A 17,196-nucleotide genomic window follows, 5' to 3' on the forward strand; every position below is an offset into this window, starting at 1 on the left:
CCTGTACAAAACTCGCCTTCTCTTACAGTCCCAGTGCAGGTGGAGACATGTGAAGAAGCTTCCTAGGGCATGTTTTCTTTGCAAAGGAAAGGTCTTGACTCCAAGCTGGCCCTCATCTCTTTTTCATCAGCCTTGCATGACACTAAGTAGTGATCTAGTGGCAGTTGGCAAGAAGTTCTAAGGAGGATCTCAGCTGCAATAACCAACTGTGGGGGTGGGAGTTAACACTAAGCCATAGCCAATCTGAAAGGTTTTGTGTCAGCTGAATTCCAAACAAGGCCTGCATAGAGTAGATCCTGTGGGGATCAGGAGTGCTAAGAGGTTCTGCAGAGGAGTGCCTGGGGCTTGACCCCTAGGGGTGGGGAACTGTGTGCTCCACCATGCTTCTACTTCCCATCACCAGAGCACTGATTCAGGAAACAGGAATTTTGCTTCCTGTTCTTAGACAGATGTCAGATGTTCTTTAGCATCTGATGGACCAGTACAGGTTAAAGTGCCACCATTTCCCAGCTCTTCTCACAATGCCTTGCTCAGTGATGTGCTTTGGCACCCCCTTTCCCTGCCATGATTCCCAAGTGGAGCATCCCCAAGGTTCTCTCTGCCCCATCACTCCTAAAGACCCATTCAGCAGCTCGGGTTGCTGCTGAGGAGTGCAGAGATGCTCTGAGACCCATGTTTGTGCTCTCAGTGCCTTGCAATAGAACTTTGCACTGATGGAAAGAGAGATTGCTTTTCTTAGCTCCTCTCAGCAAGCACATGGCATCAAACCCAGCAAGACTGCAGTGCACTTTGCTGTCACCTCTCTCAGCTGCTGAGCTGCCCCGTCAAAAGGGTTGCACTTCACCTACTGCTTCTTCCATTTCACCTTGTTCTTTACTCTTTGTGTGTGAGATAACACAGTGTAAGAAAGGACACCTTTTGCTGCTAAGCAAAGGGCTGAACCCAGGAGCCTGACCTGAATGATCAGCAAAGCTGTTTCTCCTTATTCCTGACCCTCCCCTTCTGGCCCATGCTGGGGCTTTATTTAGCCTGCCAGGCTCATAACTTCGTGCAGCAGGGACAGGCAGTCCAGATATTTCTGAAAAAGGCTTTCTATATTCATGGGTATTAAACAATATCAGTGAGGAGGGTGTTCATTTAATAGCATCAACTAGGAAAAGAAGCAAAAGAGTAAATACCTGCCTTAGGAGGCAAATAGACCAATCTTTTGTTACCATTCCTGTCTTAGGCATTCACTATTTCCCATTTCACGGTGAGCATGTTACAAAAGGTGATTATTTGGTCACATCTACACCACATTTTCCTTGCTGAAACTTCACTTGTCTCAGCCTCCTTCCTCTAGCTGGGGCAGAGAGCCTGTGGGCAGCTCTCTGCACACCACTGTGCAGGGTAAAAAACAGTGTCTGAGACTGTTCCATTGCTCTCCCAGCTGCTGTTAATCCCTACAAGGCTGGAAGCTGAGTGTTTCTTTCCCCTTCTGCCTGAGCACTCTCCTTTCTGCATCAGTGTGCCAGCCCCACAAATACTTCCAGCTACTTTGCACAAGTGGGGAGTTCCACCTCTCCAGTGGAGGTCCCTTGGTCGCTTCCCATGGACATCTCCACAACACACCAAGGCACCCTGGGTTAGCACAGGCTCCTTTGCCCCAGGGTGTCCTTTCCCCATGGCAATTTTTATGGAATGATTTGGAAAGAAGTGTAAGGAGGGGGAGGACAGAGGTGTCCCCCCAGCCTGTGCATCTTGACTGCACCCAAGAGCCATGGACTAGTTTCTCCCAGTGAGCCTCAAGTGCTGATCAGCCTGACAGACTTGGACTTATTTGAGATGTGAGGCGAGTTGGACTGTAGTCAGCAATGTTCTTGAGATGAAAACAGGCAGGGACTGAAAGTGTCTGCTCTTCCCCATTCTGCAGAGAAGCAGAGCTTTCTAGGCTTTACCCTCCAACAGTCACCAGAAATGCCACCAGCAGGGACTCTGGGCAGCTGTAGATGCCTGGATGCAGATGGTGCCAGTGCTGTGACAGGGGTTCAGCTCCTCTGCAGCTGCAGGAATGTGAGCAGGAGGCAAGCCCTGGAGGGGCTGGGATGTTTGGCACTGCTGGCAGAATGCTCAGTGTGCAGGAGGTGAACAGGCTTTGACAGTCCTCAGCCTGCCCTGCTGGTGTACCCTGCCCCTCTGCAAGGCAAACAAGCTTTTTTTGGCCATACACATCCCCTCTGTCAAACACTGTAAACCCCCAGGATCACTTCTGATGCTCGTGCACTCCCCTGAAATGGTATTTTCTGATCACTGGATTCTTTGAGTGTGGGAATGAGATGTGGGCTCTGCCTGCCTTTTCTGATCTCTCCCACACAGCCCTTGGGATCTGCTCAGCATGTTCCACATCCATCTTGAATTTGGGTCTTGTATCAAACTCTGTCTGTCCCTGAGCACAACAGGGGCACATCTGGCAGGTCAAGGGGCACAGGGGAGCCTGTCAGGAATTTTAGAAGTGTTGCCAAATCGTCACCTCCATTCCCAAATTCAGAGACATGCTGTAAGACCCATGTTTGTGTTCTCAGTGGCTTGCAGTGCAACTCTCCAACACAACTGGAAAAACAGTGGTTTTCTCTGTGGAAACAGTGGTTGCTTTTTTTAGCTCCTCTCAGCAAGCACATGGCATCAAATACAAAGCTCAGAGAGATTGGGAAGGAAAGGATGAGTTGCAGAGGACAGGAATCCCCCTGGTGCTTGCCAGGCACCCTGTGGGCAGAGAGGAAGCAAGGAGGGAGCAGGAGGGTTTGCCTGCAGGACTGCTCTGCCATGCAGTCTTTGTGTCCAAGGGCAGATGTGGCCACTGACACTCTGCTGGCACACGTGTGGTCTTTGCAGAAGCGTATTTCACCTGTCTACCCCTGCCTGAGGCTGTGCTGGAATCCAGGCTGCATCCCATAGCATCTCACCATTCCAGCTCAGCAGACACTGACAGGAACACTGAGGAAACTCTGGATTAAGTCTGCACACCTGTGGAGGCCTTTTCACCTGAAACGAAGACAACAGAGAAGAGACTGATGTTCCTGGCAAAGGATTACATCTGAAAAGTGCCCAGGTGTACGAGAAATGATTCTCTGGAGTCCTGGTGAAGGTGGACAGCCTAGTCAGAAATGTGTGGCTGTTACACCATTGCAGTTCATGCAATCCCTTCACACTCACTTCCAGCCCAGCAGTTTACACAACACCTGTTCTCTTGTGCCCTTAACCAAGGACAAGTAACCTGAGTTGCAGGGGGCAAAAGTGGGGACTGGCAGAATGAGGAGCTTCCTGCTGCAGGAAAAGACCAGATTTGAGACCCTCCAAGGCACATGAAGGTGCACTAATCCATGGAAGCTGATGAGATGCATGTGTGGGTCCTGAGGGTGGAGGAAGAGGTGAAGACACTCTCCATCATAGCTGAGAAGTTGCAGCAAGCAGCTTCCAGTAAAGCTCCCACTGAGTGTAAAAGGAGAAGCACAACCCCCTTTTTGAAAAGGGGAAATGAGGGAGACTCTGGGAACTACAGGCCAGTCAGTCTCCCCTTGGTGCTGAGCAAGATCATGAAGCAGTTCCTGCTGGAAACTATTCTAAAGCACATGGAAATAATTTATGATGACTTCACAAAGACCAAATCATGGCTGAGTAATTTGTTGGCCTTCTATGGCAAAGTGACAGCATTTGTGGATAAGGGAGGATTGGCTGACATCGTCCACCTGGACTTTGCAAGGCATTTGACACTGTCCTGAATGACATCCTTAACTCCAGACTGTGAAGGTGTGTGTTTGAAGGATGCACCACTCTGCGGGGGTGGAGTTAGCTGCATGGTCACACTCAAAGTGCTGCAGTCAGTATTTGGATGTCCACTGGCTCAGGATGCCCAGAGAAGCTGCAGATGCCCCATCCCTGAAAGTGCTCAAGGCCAGACTGTGATGGCTTTGGACAACCTGCTGTAGTGGGAGGTGTCCTTGTGCCTGACAGGAGGCCTGACAAGGAAACAAGATCTTCCTTGGGAACCTTCCAGCCCAAGCCATTCTATGAGGTTATGAAAGACTGAATGAGTCCTATGTGCCCCCGCAGCATTTGTATAGTGGAGGAACACTCACAGAGAGTTATAATTCTTATGCAAAAAGTGGGATCTGATCAGAGGGTAGAGACCCAAATTCCGGCCATGCAGAGAGCCAGCAGCACTCCTGTCTAGAATCTAATGAAAACGAATATGCAGATTTACTTCCATCAATTGCCCAATCTACACATTGCAAAACACACTCAAATGTGCAGCTGGTGAAATACCCACATGCAGTCCCTGCCAAGCCCCTTCTGCCACCTCAGATTAGGGCTGTCACTCGTCTTGGGTGAGAATGGGAGGGATATGGGATGGGAGGTAGCTGCTCCTAGGTGCCATCAGATATTTTACAAGAGGGATGGAGGAGAGGAAATAACAAGTGTAGTGTCCAGACCAAAAATAAATTGGCAACTTGAGTGGGATTTTTCTGCAAACAAGTGTGTCTGTGGGGATGTGTGTGTGAGCAGTTGGTGACCAGCAGAATGACATGAATGCCAATGAGTGGTGCCAGCAGAGAGTTTGGTGCACTCCCACAGCCCCTGTATTTGTGGGAGAGAGCAGCATCCCCCAGGCTGCTGGATCCCTGTGGCTGGGCTGTCTCTGCAGCAGCAGGTGAGCTGTGGATAACCCTCCTGCACTGGCCCTGGGGGTGTGAGGAGGCATAAAGCATCTGGAGGATGGGGCTCATCCTGGGAGGTGCCCTCTCTGCCACCTCTCTGAAGAGAGGGTGACTGGCACTCCTCTGGATGGCACACCCTCACCCCTGAGGATGCTGCTGGAGCCCAGTGACCCTCAGGCTCTGCCTCCTGGCCTTTGCACACAGGAAAATGTAAAGCTCCCTCTGACTGGGACTCCAGACTGCGGTTTAACCTGAATAGGAGCAGCTATGACCTGAATGAAGTGGTGCAGCTCAGCTGTGCTGGGAAGTTTTTGCCATCTGTACCACAGATTCAGTGCATTTCCAGAGGGGCACAGGCCATGTGGAATGAGACTGCCACCTGCAAAGGTAAGCACAGCCCTGTACCACCCTGACCCAGGGTGCTGAGCTGGAGACAGACCCTCTGTGACCTGGTCATGCACATGACAGTGCAGCAATGGGACACCTGGATGCCCTGGTTTCCCCCATGTCCCGGCAGTGACAATGCTCCTTTTGCCTCAGCAACTTGCTGTAGGCACCTGATGGGATCTGTGCTCCTAGGAGGAGTTCAAGGGGGCAGGAACAAGGGTCACTGCACTGAGAGCTGCTGGAAGCCAGGTGCCTTCAAACAATGACTGGGGGTATGGCCAAGGTGGTGGGAGGGGATGAAACCCTATGTGAAATCTGGAGAGGAATTCAGATTCTGCCCAGCCTTATCCAAATGGAGCCTGAGTCAGGAAACCTGCTAGACTTTAGTAGGTGTGGATGAAACTACTCTTGGGGTGCTGCTGCCACCAATAACTCTGTTCTAGTCTGCAAGAGAGGGATAAGGAGCTGAATGTGGTAACCAAAGAAGACGAGCCCTGTCAAAATCAGAGCAACGATATCCCACCAGACCTCTTCTCATCCTGCTTACATGTGCTCCTTCTCCTCTCCTGTGCAGAGAGATGCCAGAAGCCCCAGTGGAACTCACAGCTCCAGTTTAGCCCAAACCAGAATTTTTACAGGGTCGGTGAAGAGGTGACACTGAGCTGCTTTCTGAATGATGCTCCTCCCCTTGCTGTGATCAGATGTGCAAACAGGACTCCAAAACAGAACAATGCTTGGGAGGTGTTGGCAATTGGGGGAACATGGCACAGGTTGGCACAGAAGCTGAGCTGCAACACGGGTAAGTCGGGAACCAGTAGGTCTCCCCTGCTACATGCACTTCTCACTGTGGAGGGGACCTGGGCATCCTGCCATGTATATCTGTGAGAGACTTGGACACAGCTCAGCCTCAGGTCCCAGCTGGGAGCAGTCTCCAAGAGAGAGAGGGTTAGAAGCCTTCAATGTGGGACAGGTTTTCTCTGTCCCTACATCTCCTGCCAATCTATCCCTGAGCTCTATATCGTGGGGAAGGAGGATGGGGACAGATGCTGCCCCTCAGCTCACCTCTCTCCCAGGGTGCTGTATCACCTCCTTGCCCAGCCACATGCTCCTTTCCTGCCCTTGGGGACCCTTGGGTTTCCTCATGGTATTGAAAGCTGACATTAGCCACAGTTCATAATAGAAAAGCCTTGGTCTCTCTCATGCCTGAGCATTCCCTCATTGAGAAGGACTCTCACACTTTCTCCCTGACAGCAAAATGCCCAAAACCTCAATGGGATGCACAACTTCAGTTTTCAAAGAGCAAAACCGAATACCCACAGAATACAGAACTGACACTGACCTGTCCCAAAGGTCTTGAGCCCTCCTTCCCCAAGGTCAAATGTACAAAAGAATTTCAGAGAGTGAGTTCTGGAAAATCAGATTATGTGGATGCCTGGTGGGGCAGGAGCAGCAGAGGTGCCTGGACACGCATTGAGAGGGATGTCCTGTGCACGGGTAAGTGAGGCTCCAGCAGCTCTCCCGTGTCTCCCCTCTACCTTCCCCCTCCCTGGGGCTGTGCTGCCTGTGCAATCTGCTGAAGAGGACAACCCAGCCAGGAGACAAGAGACCAAGCAGAACCAGCTGGGCAAGCTGAAATCTCCAGCAGCAATTCCTGAGCAGGCCAAGTCTGGGGCTCCAGCCCAGCCCAGGGGCAGGGCCCAAGGCTGCCCCCCAGCTGCCCATGGATGTTCCATTATCTTTGCTGTGCCTCTGGGTGCCAGCCTGCAATGCACAGCTCTGCTTGTTCCCCTGCTGGCCCATGGAAAAGGGACCTGGACGACATCTCCTGCACTGGCAGGATCAGAGGGGAATGAAGGGAGCCCTTATGAGCAGGGCTGGCTCAGCCCTTGGAACTGGGCAGGAGCTGTGAGGGAAGGACCTGGGGGAAGAGCAATGCTGTCCATCAGGGGATGGGGATGCAGAGCAGTTCCAGGCAGAGACAGCTGTGCTCACTGGGGGTATGGCAGCACATGGCAGCCTCAGGACAGATGGACAAGGAGAGATAAGATGGTAACTATTCTTCTTTGGGCTGCAGGAGATGGATAGCAGTGTCCAGAGACAGAGGAGGATGGACAGAGCAGGTTCATGGAGGAGTGATCCTTCACAATTTCCATGCATTAGGAAAGCCCCTTCCCCACAAGCCTTGCCCTGAGTTCACATCCAAGCAGATGGATCTGTCACCTACCCTCTCCCTTCGTTGGCTAGAGGGGATGCTGGGCATTTCTCTCCCACCACTCATCATCTCATTCCCACTTCATCATCTCATCACCTCCCAGTCCATCTAACAGCCTCTTTATCCTCTCACAGAAGGGTGCCAAAGGCCCCCATGGGACTCCAGACTGCAACTGGTACCAGACCAGGAGAACTATGAGAAGCATGAGGAAGTTATTCTGAGCTGCCCTGGAGGTCTCCAGCCAACCTTCACTGAAATCAAATGTCAGAGAGGACTCCAGGACTATGATGATGATGATGTGACACCGTATTCTGTACAAAAAGAAGTTTGGCATGCAAGAGACTCCAGCGGTGCCTGGGTCCCCATTCAGTCCAGTGTGAAGTGCATTGGTAAGGGAGGGATCAGCAGCAGATTCATCCACTGCAGGGTGGGATGGATCCTGAGAACATTTCTGAGGGGACACAGCATGGGAAAGTCAGGGCTGTTCCTTGGGCACAGTGCTGTGAGTGTTGGGGCTGTGGCAGCAGCTCCTGCTTCCAGGCCAGGATGAAATGTGTCCTGCTGTGCTCTGCCATGGCACCAAAGGATGAACGCAGCCACACAGCTCAGAGGGTTTGAGAGAGGCAGGATCCCTTTGCTGCTCCCTGGGAGCTGTGATGTAGCCCAGCTGGGCACACACTCTCCTGGCTTCCCTCTGTTCTCCCCAAAATCACCTGATGTTTGTCTGACCAGGTGTGGTTGTGTCACTGGGGAAATTCACCCAATGGTTCACATTCAGATTCCTCCTGCAACATCATCCCAAACTTCTCCTGCTCCCCTTTGAGAGAGCTGCAGTGAGCACCTTCAGTCCCTCACTTTCCCTCCCACCAGGCTGGGGTGCCAGGGGGACAAAGCTGCTGGTTGTGGTGCTCAGCTGGGTGTCACTGGTCCTCTGCCAGCAGGGCTGTTTGAGAGGCAAGCCTGAGCACAAGTGGCTTGTCACCAGCATTTATTTCCCTTTGTGGCCAAGGTGGTCTGCACCTTGTCAGATTCCTTGTGTGCCCCTTTGGCAGAAGGAAGATTGCATTTTAAACCCCTTCAGGCCTCACAGAGATCCTTGCAGAGGTTTGAATAGGCAAGGGCTCCTTCCAGAAACCAGTATCCTTCTCTGTAGGAATCATGGCCACAAACCTCCCCCTGCAGCATTGGACAAACTGCTGGGACCAGCTACTCAGTCACTGCCCCCTGAGACTGGAGGATGGTGAATGTTATGAATGATGTTCTATTTGCCCTATTTATCAAACAGCAAGGTCAAATTTTGCAACAATTTTCAATAGCAACAGTTGTATATTAATGAATATAGTTGAAGTATATTAGATACATATATTTGAATATATGCAATATTTGGCAGTGAGTAATTTATTGTAATTGAGGTTCATATAAGTCCTAATTAAAACTGACCAGTGGTATGGGGCGGAGCCCCCTCCTCCTCACATTGGAGAGTCAAGATTAAAATCTCACTTATATACTGTATGCTAATACATATTAAGATAGAATTTTCTGGAACAATTCTCCTAGTTTCTATTTCTAAAATCTATGTCACTCTGTTGTGTTGCATGTGTTCCACTAGAAGTTAGGGGTTTCTCATCCTTTCACTGCTCTTTATTTCCAATGAAGTCTCTGTGTCTTCCTTGTGTCCTCTGTGTAATCTTGCAGGTAGTGCAAGTGCACTAAGCTTAGGGCTATGTAACTAGGCATATGTTCCCACAATAAAGCCTTATCCAAGTGTCCAGTGCTTGGAATCATCTCCATTTGACCTATTCCAAGGTTGAAATTTTTTGCTTCTAGATGCTGCTTATCAAACATATATCCTACTACTACTACATCCTTCTACACCCACATTTGAAGTATTCAGTCTGCTTTGTTTAAACATTTCCTTTTCCTTTTTTGTTTTGTAACAATTATTTTCTATTAATGTAAATACAATTTTGCTAATATAGTTACAATTTAGTTAGCACCAATCAAATTTATCACAGTGAATTTGGTGAGGAGATGTCCTGGTTTAGGGCAAATCCAGGAGAAAGCCTCCAAAGGTTTCCCCCCACCCTCACCAACCCCCCAGGTAGCAAACCCAAGTGCTCCCTCTCCCAGCTGGTTTGGGAAGAAATTTCCTCAGAGAGAAGTGGAAGCAACCTGTTTATTCCACAGGCAAAGCACTCCCCAGAACAAAAAACCAGTACTGAACTGTGAAACCTCTCAGTGCTCTGCAGCGATGACAAATTCAGGAAGTCTCTCTCCTGTGGGTGGTAGCCAGGCCCAGTCGGTGTCAGTCCCTCCGGCGCGGGACAATGCAGCTGCCGAGGCCAGGCCCCGCTGGACACAGGTGTGAGCTCCTGGCACTTCCCCCAGGACCACAGTCCAGAGCAGGTTCAAAGAATTAGAGGGAAAAAAACCAACAAAAACAACATTCTGGGAATCTACTCTGCTTCAGTTAGCCAAAAACTCGCTAAAAGCAAAAGAGAGTCCTCTCCCGCTGCCCACCGTGGAAACACAGTCCAGGAAATGAAGCAATGAAACATCTATCGCTATGTTTTGAAAACAACAGCCTCAGAAATTACACTGCTTCTCATTTCCTACCCCCCATTCCCCTTCACTATCAAAGCTAGCCTTAATGGTGCAAAATTATTTCTGGAATAAACAGACAAATCAAAATATAATTCAAAATTAAAAAGTCACCACAGGACAGGAGGTGATGAGAAGAAGGAAGGGCTGTGTCAGGAGAAAGGGGCAGGGGCATTGGCAGGGCAGCAGATGTGAGTGGAGGAGGCACTGCTCACCCCTGCCTGCTGCCCAGCAGTGTGGGGCAGGAGGAGAGCAGCCAAGGCACTGAGTGAGTGACACCAGGGAGCCCAGAGGTGCCACAGGGGCGTGGCTGATGCCTGTGGGAGGGATGAGCCACGGCTGCAGGGACATGCATGCCAGCAGGAGTGGTGGTGCCATGGCCCAGCAAGTGCCACCTGAGCTGGGCTGGGTGACAGAACTGAATGAGAGGTTGGAGGGCATGTCCTGCTGCAGGGGTGATTGTCCTGGGAACATCCCTGCTATGGCCTTTGGAGAAGGGAATAGGGTGTCTCTGGACACAAGTGTGAATGGTGCAGGCTCATGGAGGAGTGATCCTTCACAATTCCCATGCATTAGGAAAGCCCCTTCCCCACAAGCCTTGCCTTCAGGTCCCATCCAAGCAGATGGATGTGTCACCTTCCCTCTCCCTTCATGGGCTGGAGGGGCTGCTGGGCATTTCCTCCTACCACTCCCCCATATCTCATCTCATCACCTCCCAGCCCATCTAACAGCCTCTTTATCCTCTCACAGAAGGGTGCCAAAGGCCCCCATGGGACTCCAGACTGCAACTGGTACCAGACCAGGAGAACTATGAGAAGGAGGCAAAAGTGAACCTGAGCTGCTCTGAAGGTTTCCAGCCAACCTTCACTGAAATCAAATGTCAGAGAGGACTCCAGGACTATGATGATGATGATGTGACACCGTATTCTGTACAAAAAGAATTTTGGCATGCAAGAGACTCCAGCGGTGCCTGGGTCCCCATTCAGTCCACTGTGAAGTGCATTGGTAAGGGAGGGATCAGCAGCAGATTCATCACTGCAGGGTGGGGTGGATCCTGAGAACATTTCTGAGGGGACACAGCATGGGAAAGTCAGGGCTGTTCCTTGGGCACAGTGCTGTGAGTGTTGGGGCTGTGGCAGCAGCTCCTGCTTCCAGGCCAGGATGAAATGTGTCCTGCTGTGCTCTGCCATGGCACCAAAGGATGAATGCAGCCACACAGCTCAGAGGGTTTGAGAGAGGCAGGATCCCTTTGCTGCTCCCTGGGAGCTGTGATGTAGCCCAGCTGGGCACACACTCTCCTGGCTTCCCTCTGTTCTCCCCAAAATCACCTGATGTTTGTCTGACCAGGTGTGGTTGTGTCACTGGGGAAATTCACCCAATGGTTCACATTCAGATTCCTCCTGCACCATCATCCCAAACTCCTCTTGCTTCCCTTTGAGAGAGCTGCAGTGAGCACCTTCAGTCCCTCACTTTCCCTCCCACCAGGCTGGGGTGCCAGGGGGACAAAGCTGCTGGTTGTGGTGCTCAGCTGGGTGTCACTGGTCCTCTGCCAGCAGGGCTGTTTGAGAGGCAAGCCTGAGCACAAGTGGCTTGTCACCAGCATTTATTTCCCTTTGTGGCCAAGGTGGTCTGCACCTTGTCAGATTCCTTGTGTGCCCCTTTGGCAGAAGGAAGATTGCATTTTAAACCCCTTCAGGCCTCACAGAGATCCTTGCAGAGGTTTGAATAGGCAAGGGCTCCTTCCAGAAGCCAGTATCCTTCTCTGTAGGAATCATGGCCACAAAGCCTCCCCCTGCAGCACTGGACAAACTGCTGGGACCAGCTACTCAGTCACTGCCTCCTGAGCCTGGAGGATGGTGAATCTGCTGAGGAGGTGATGAGAAGAAGGAAGGGCTGTGTCAGGAGAAAGGGGCAGGGGCATTGGCAGGGCAGCAGATGTGAGTGGAGGAGGCACTGCTCACCCCTGCCTGCTGCCCAGCAGTGTGGGGCAGGAGGAGAGCAGCCAAGGCACTGAGTGAGTGACACCAGGGAGCCCAGAGGTTCCACAGGGGCGTGGCTGATGCCTGTGGGAGGGATGAGCCACGGCTGCAGGGACATGCATGCCAGCAGGAGTGGTGGTGCCATGGCCCAGCAAGTGCCACCTGAGCTGGGCTGGGTGACAGAACTGAATGAGATGTTGGAGGGCATGTCCTGCTGCAGGGGTGATTGTCCTGGGAACATCCCTGCTATGGCCTTTGGAGAAGGGAATAGGGTGTCTCTGGACACAAGTGTGAATGGTGCAGGCTCATGGAGGAGTGATCCTTCACAATTCCCATGCATTAGGAAAGCCCCTTCCCCACAAGCCTTGCCTTCAGGTCCCATCCAAGCAGATGGATGTGTCACCTTCCCTCTCCCTTCATGGGCTGGAGGGGCTGCTGGGCATTTCCTCCTACCACTCCCCCATATCTCATCTCATCACCTCCCAGCCCATCTAACAGCCTCTTTATCCTCTCACAGAAGGGTGCCAAAGGCCCCCATGGGACTCCAGACTGCAACTGGTACCAGACCAGGAGAACTATGGGAAGAAGGAGAAAGTGAAAGTGAGCTGCCCTGAAGGTTTCCAGCCAACCTACACTGAAATCAAATGTCAGAGAGGACTCCGGGACTATGATGATGATATGACACCGTATTCTGTACAAAAAGAATTTTGGCATGCAAGAGACTCCAGCGGTGCCTGGGTACCCATTCAGTCCAGTGTGAAGTGCATTGGTAAGGGAGGGATCAGCAGCAGATTCATCACTGCAGGGTGGGGTGGATCCTGAGAACATTTCTGAGGGGACACAGCATGGGAAAGTCAGGGCTGTTCCTTGGGCACAGTGCTGTGAGTGTTGGGGCTGTGGCAGCAGCTCCTGCTTCCAGGCCAGGATGAAATGTGTCCTGCTGTGCTCTGCCATGGCACCAAAGGATGAACGCAGCCACACAGCTCAGAGGGTTTGAGGGAGGCAGGATCCCTTTGCTGCTCCCTGGGAGCTGTGATGTAGCCCAGCTGGGCACACACTCTCCTGGCTTCCCTCTGTTCTCCCCAAAATCACCTGATGTTTGTCTGACCAGGTGTGGTTGTGTCACTGGGGAAATTCACCCAATGGTTCACATTCAGATTCCTCCTGCACCATCATCCCAAACTCCTCTTGCTTCCCTTTGAGAGAGCTGCAGTGAGCACCTTCAGTCCCTCACTTTCCTTCTTCACCAGGATGGGTGATGAGCTAAAAGTTTTCTTCATGCAGAATCCATGCATGGCTGAAATGGGGAGGGAATGAAGTCACCTTCTTGCAATCTCTCCTTCACAGAAATCCTCAAGGTTGACTTCAACACCTCTGACATTTCCAGCACCAGCTTCAAACTCAAGTGGACCTGCAGGTTCCCTGATGCCTGCCAGGGCATGAGGGCCATGTGCCGGCTGGCAGCGCCTTCCTCCCCTCCCTGTGATCCTGAGGAGGTGAAAGGAGAGCAGATGTTACATGGCCAGGAAGGAACATTCACCTGCTCCTCTTTGCAGCCCTTCACTGAGTACCGTGTCACCATCGACTTTCCCCCCAACACAACCCTTTTCTCATGGTTGTTCATGACAGAGCAAACAGGTACGTGCACAGAAATGTCGCACACAAGGGGCTGAGTGTGCAGACAGTGCAGAGCTGTGTCCCAGCTGTGTCCCAGCTGGTCAATACACGTTCCCCTCACCTGTCAGCTCGGCCTGATCATTTGCTCCCTGCAGTGATGTGCCTGGAATCAGAGCTGCTTGGGCCCTGTGGAGCTGTGGGGAAGGGGCTGGGAGAGCCCCGAGCAGGGCACGCCCCGTTCCCATTGTCCCACTCCACAGCACACTGCTGTGCTTCCCACTGCCTGAGCACATGCAGCCTTGGCAGGAGTCCAAGCCTTCCTAGGGATCCCTGTGCAGCCTGTCCATGGCCAGGAGCTGCCTGCACCCTTCTCTGGTCTCAGTCCTGCTCGTGGCCCTGTGTGTGACCCCATTGTCTGTGCTTCCAGTGCCGGACAAGCCGGAGAAGCTGTGGCTGGATCCCGACAGGGGCTCTCTCAGGTGGAACTCGCTGTCCTCCTGCAATGGGGAGATCATCGGATACCAGGTACCAAGGGACCGGGGCAGACCCTCTGCCCGTGCCTGGAGCTCTGTGCAGGCACACTGGGAAGTGTGGGAAAGGGACAGCTGGGATGACCTGCAGGAGAAAGGAGAAGCTTCAGGGTCCAATTGTGAAGGATGTCACCACAGTGCCTGTGATAGTGCAAGACCTGTCTTCAGGCTTAGTACATGTATCTACAGCTCTTCAAACTAACAGCCTCCCTCTTCCCTTCTCAGACGCTCAACCCTATGCTCACACAGGCTGCTGCTCACACATCCTGAGAGTTGTCTCCAAATTCCTCCTCCTCTCCTCTCCTCTCCTCTCCTCTCCTCTCCTCTCCTCTCCTCTCCTCTCCTCTCCTCTCCTCTCCTCTCCTCTCCTCTCCTCTCCTCTCCTCTCCTCTCCTCTCCTCTCCTCTCCTCTCCTCTCCTCTCCTCTCCTCTCCTCTCCTCTCCTCTCCTCTCCTCTCCTCTCCTCTCCTCTCCTCTCCTCTCCTCTCCTCTCCTCTCCTCTCCTCTCCTCTCCTCTCCTCTCCTCTCCTCTCCTCTCCTCTCCTCTCCTCTCCTCTCCTCTCCTCTCCTCTCCTCTCCTCTCCTCTCCTCTCCTCTCCTCTCCTCTCCTCTCCTCTCCTCTCCTCTCCTCTCCTCTCCTCTCCCCGCCGGGCGGGCACAGGGCACGGCAGGCACAGGGCAGGGGCGCTCCAGCCGCGGGCACCTTCCCAGCAGCTGCTGCATTCCAGCTGTGCCTCCTGTCCGCAGCTGAGCATCACAGCCAGGAGCGCAGCGGACAGCAGCGTGCTGGAGACGGAGCGGCTGCGGCTCAATGGCTCCGTCACTGAGCTGCGCCTGCCGGAGCACAGCCCTGGCAGCAGCTACGCCGTGACCATCCAGGGACTGACGGCTGCCGGAGCCGGGGCTGCGCTGGCCAAGGAGTTCCACAACAGCAGCAGCAGCAGCAGCAGCAGCAGCAGCTCCGGTAAGCTTTGCTGTGCGGCTGTCCCGGGAGCCTGGGCACACCGAACCGTGCTCGCAGCCTGCCTTGCCCGAGGCTGCCCCTGCTCCTGGCCCAGCGCTGCCCGTGCTCAGTGCCCGGCTGCTCCCCCGCAGACACCCCGCGGCCCCAGGGCATCAGCTGCCGCAGCGCCCGCGACATCGCCCCATGGCAAGGCACGGCCGTGCTCGCCCTGAGCCCCATCGCCCGCGGCTCCGGGGCAGCCAGGTGAGCGCAGCCCCGCGGCTCTGCAGCGCCGGCACGGCTCTCCCCAGCCCGGCGCTGGCCTGCACACGCCTCCCTTCCACCGCCCCCTGTCCCCTGTCCCGCTGACTTTGGGCCCCGCAGGGAGCACCAGCTGCTCGTGGCCCCGACGCACAACGGCTCGGTGATCGAGGGCATGTGCTCGGGGCAGCCGCAGCTCCTCAACGCCAGCGTCTACGTGGCCGCCGTTCTCAACCTCAGCGCCCCCACGGACTTCGTGCTGGGCGACGGCAGCCGCGGGCAGGGCGAGCACAACGCTGCGCTGCGCCCGGGCTGCGGCTACACGGCCCTGCTGCGCCTCGCCCGCCGCTCGCCGCAGGTACGGCCGGGCTGCTTGCTCCTGCTCTCGGGGATGCTGCCGGCCGGGGCTGCCCCTGCTGCCTCTGGGCTGCCTCTCAGGGCACCCTGCTCTGCCGTGCCTGGGCAGGGTGCTGCCCCTGGCCTCCTGGGCCACAGCCGGCTCACTCGCTGGCCCTGCCTGGGGACCTTTGCCTCCAGCTGGGCTGGTGCTGCACGAGTGGGCTGAGCTTTCCCTCCTGTCTCTTCCAACAGGCAGAGAAGTTCACCTGTGTCTGCTACAGCTTCTCTCTTGGTGAGTGGCTCCTTGCTCGTGGTGCACAAGCCTCTCTCCAGCATGTTCCCTTTTGCCAGCCTGGCAGCTGCCCTGGAAATCAGCTCGCCCTGGGCAGATGTAATGGAGTATTGCAGTAATTTAGTCTTCTCAGAAGTTGTCTATGTCTTGAGGCTCTCTTTGATAGATGTGGTTTGGACATCCTCACGACACTAGGGTAGGTATGGGCCCAGTTGCCACTGGACATTCACAACATCCTTGCCATCACCATATATTTAGTCCTAATCACAGTAGTCCCCTGGTGTATGTGTCACCCCTAGATACAGATATTCACCAGACTCTGGTAGTGCCTGGGGCATTCAGGAGCACAGGGTCTACAATGGAGGGTATCACACCAATAAAGCACCTGCTTCTTCTGCCTCACCTTAACTTTTCTCTAATGGAAAGGCTGCGGTGGAAAACAAGGATGTTGCTTTTCTCTCCTTGCCCCTGTAGGATGTCCCAGTTCTTAGTTCAGGCTGTGCAGGAGCCTGATCCTGGGCTATGCTACTTGCAGGGCAGGAGCCATCATCTCTGCTGGACAGGAAGCTGGTGGTTATGGCAGTAGCACTGACTGTTGCATTCCTGGCACTGGGAATTGTGCTGTTTTTTGTGGTCTTCAGGTCAGTATGTGCCTCACCTCTCCTGCTCTCTGTGAGGAATTTAGCAGCTTGCACTGGCAGGGTGTGTCCAAGTGGAGCCTTAGATGGGCAACAGTTTCTCTCTCTCTGTTCTGCTGGTCTGTGCACCTGATTTGCTGTTTTGCAGGCTAAAGCACAACAGTTCAAAAGCCTCGGAGAACAGCAGCACTATACCCCTGAGAGGATGTCGAAAAGGTGAAGTATGAGCAAGGGCCCTGTGTGCCTTGTCTGTTAAAAGCTCAGGCATGATGATTGCAGGTTCCACAAGTTCCTTGCAGGAACAAAGTGATCAGAGATGCTGGCACAGGGAAAGGGACCCCTCCAGGAGAAGGGACCTGGGTAGGGCGGGAAAATCTAAGGTTTGGAGAAGTCCTGGCTGGTGCAATGCCATTTCTGTCCCAGCTGCAGAGTTCCAAGGCTGGCCAGCTTAGCACCACTGGGATGCTGAAGTCCTGTCCTTGTGGTCTCTGCAGATGTACGCAAGCCAAACACACTGATCCCAGTGGGGGAACTGCTGGAGGCTCTGAAGATGTTTAAGAGGGAAGAAATAGAGGCAGAGCAGGCAGAAGATGAATCAGTCAACAGGCATGGTGCTGGGCTTCTTAGAGAATATCAGGTCTGGTTTAGCTTTGCTTTCCCACCTGGCTGCACTGCCCACACCTCACCCGGGGTGTGTGATGCA

General features: G+C 53.5%; 1 protein-coding gene across 1 annotated transcript in view; it reads left to right on the forward strand.

The window, feature by feature from the left end:
• Positions 1-17,196, forward strand: part of LOC306814522 (uncharacterized protein) — a 29,057-nt gene that overhangs the window by 2,148 nt on the left and 9,713 nt on the right. The window contains exons 2-16 of the mRNA XM_079330656.1: positions 4,899-5,081; positions 5,656-5,880; positions 6,333-6,575; positions 7,428-7,682; positions 10,645-10,899; positions 12,391-12,642; positions 13,221-13,511; positions 13,918-14,015; positions 14,768-14,984; positions 15,095-15,227; positions 15,348-15,582; positions 15,816-15,855; positions 16,391-16,496; positions 16,642-16,709; positions 16,988-17,130. Of these exons, the coding sequence (XP_079186782.1) occupies positions 4,899-5,081; positions 5,656-5,880; positions 6,333-6,575; positions 7,428-7,682; positions 10,645-10,899; positions 12,391-12,642; positions 13,221-13,511; positions 13,918-14,015; positions 14,768-14,984; positions 15,095-15,227; positions 15,348-15,582; positions 15,816-15,855; positions 16,391-16,496; positions 16,642-16,709; positions 16,988-17,130 (2,744 nt within the window). The remainder of the gene's footprint in view (positions 1-4,898; positions 5,082-5,655; positions 5,881-6,332; positions 6,576-7,427; positions 7,683-10,644; positions 10,900-12,390; positions 12,643-13,220; positions 13,512-13,917; positions 14,016-14,767; positions 14,985-15,094; positions 15,228-15,347; positions 15,583-15,815; positions 15,856-16,390; positions 16,497-16,641; positions 16,710-16,987; positions 17,131-17,196) is intronic.

The sequence above is a fragment of the Erithacus rubecula genome (genome assembly GCF_903797595.1).
Source record: "Erithacus rubecula genome assembly, chromosome: Z".
In the NCBI taxonomy this organism is placed as follows: Eukaryota; Metazoa; Chordata; class Aves; order Passeriformes; family Muscicapidae; genus Erithacus; species Erithacus rubecula.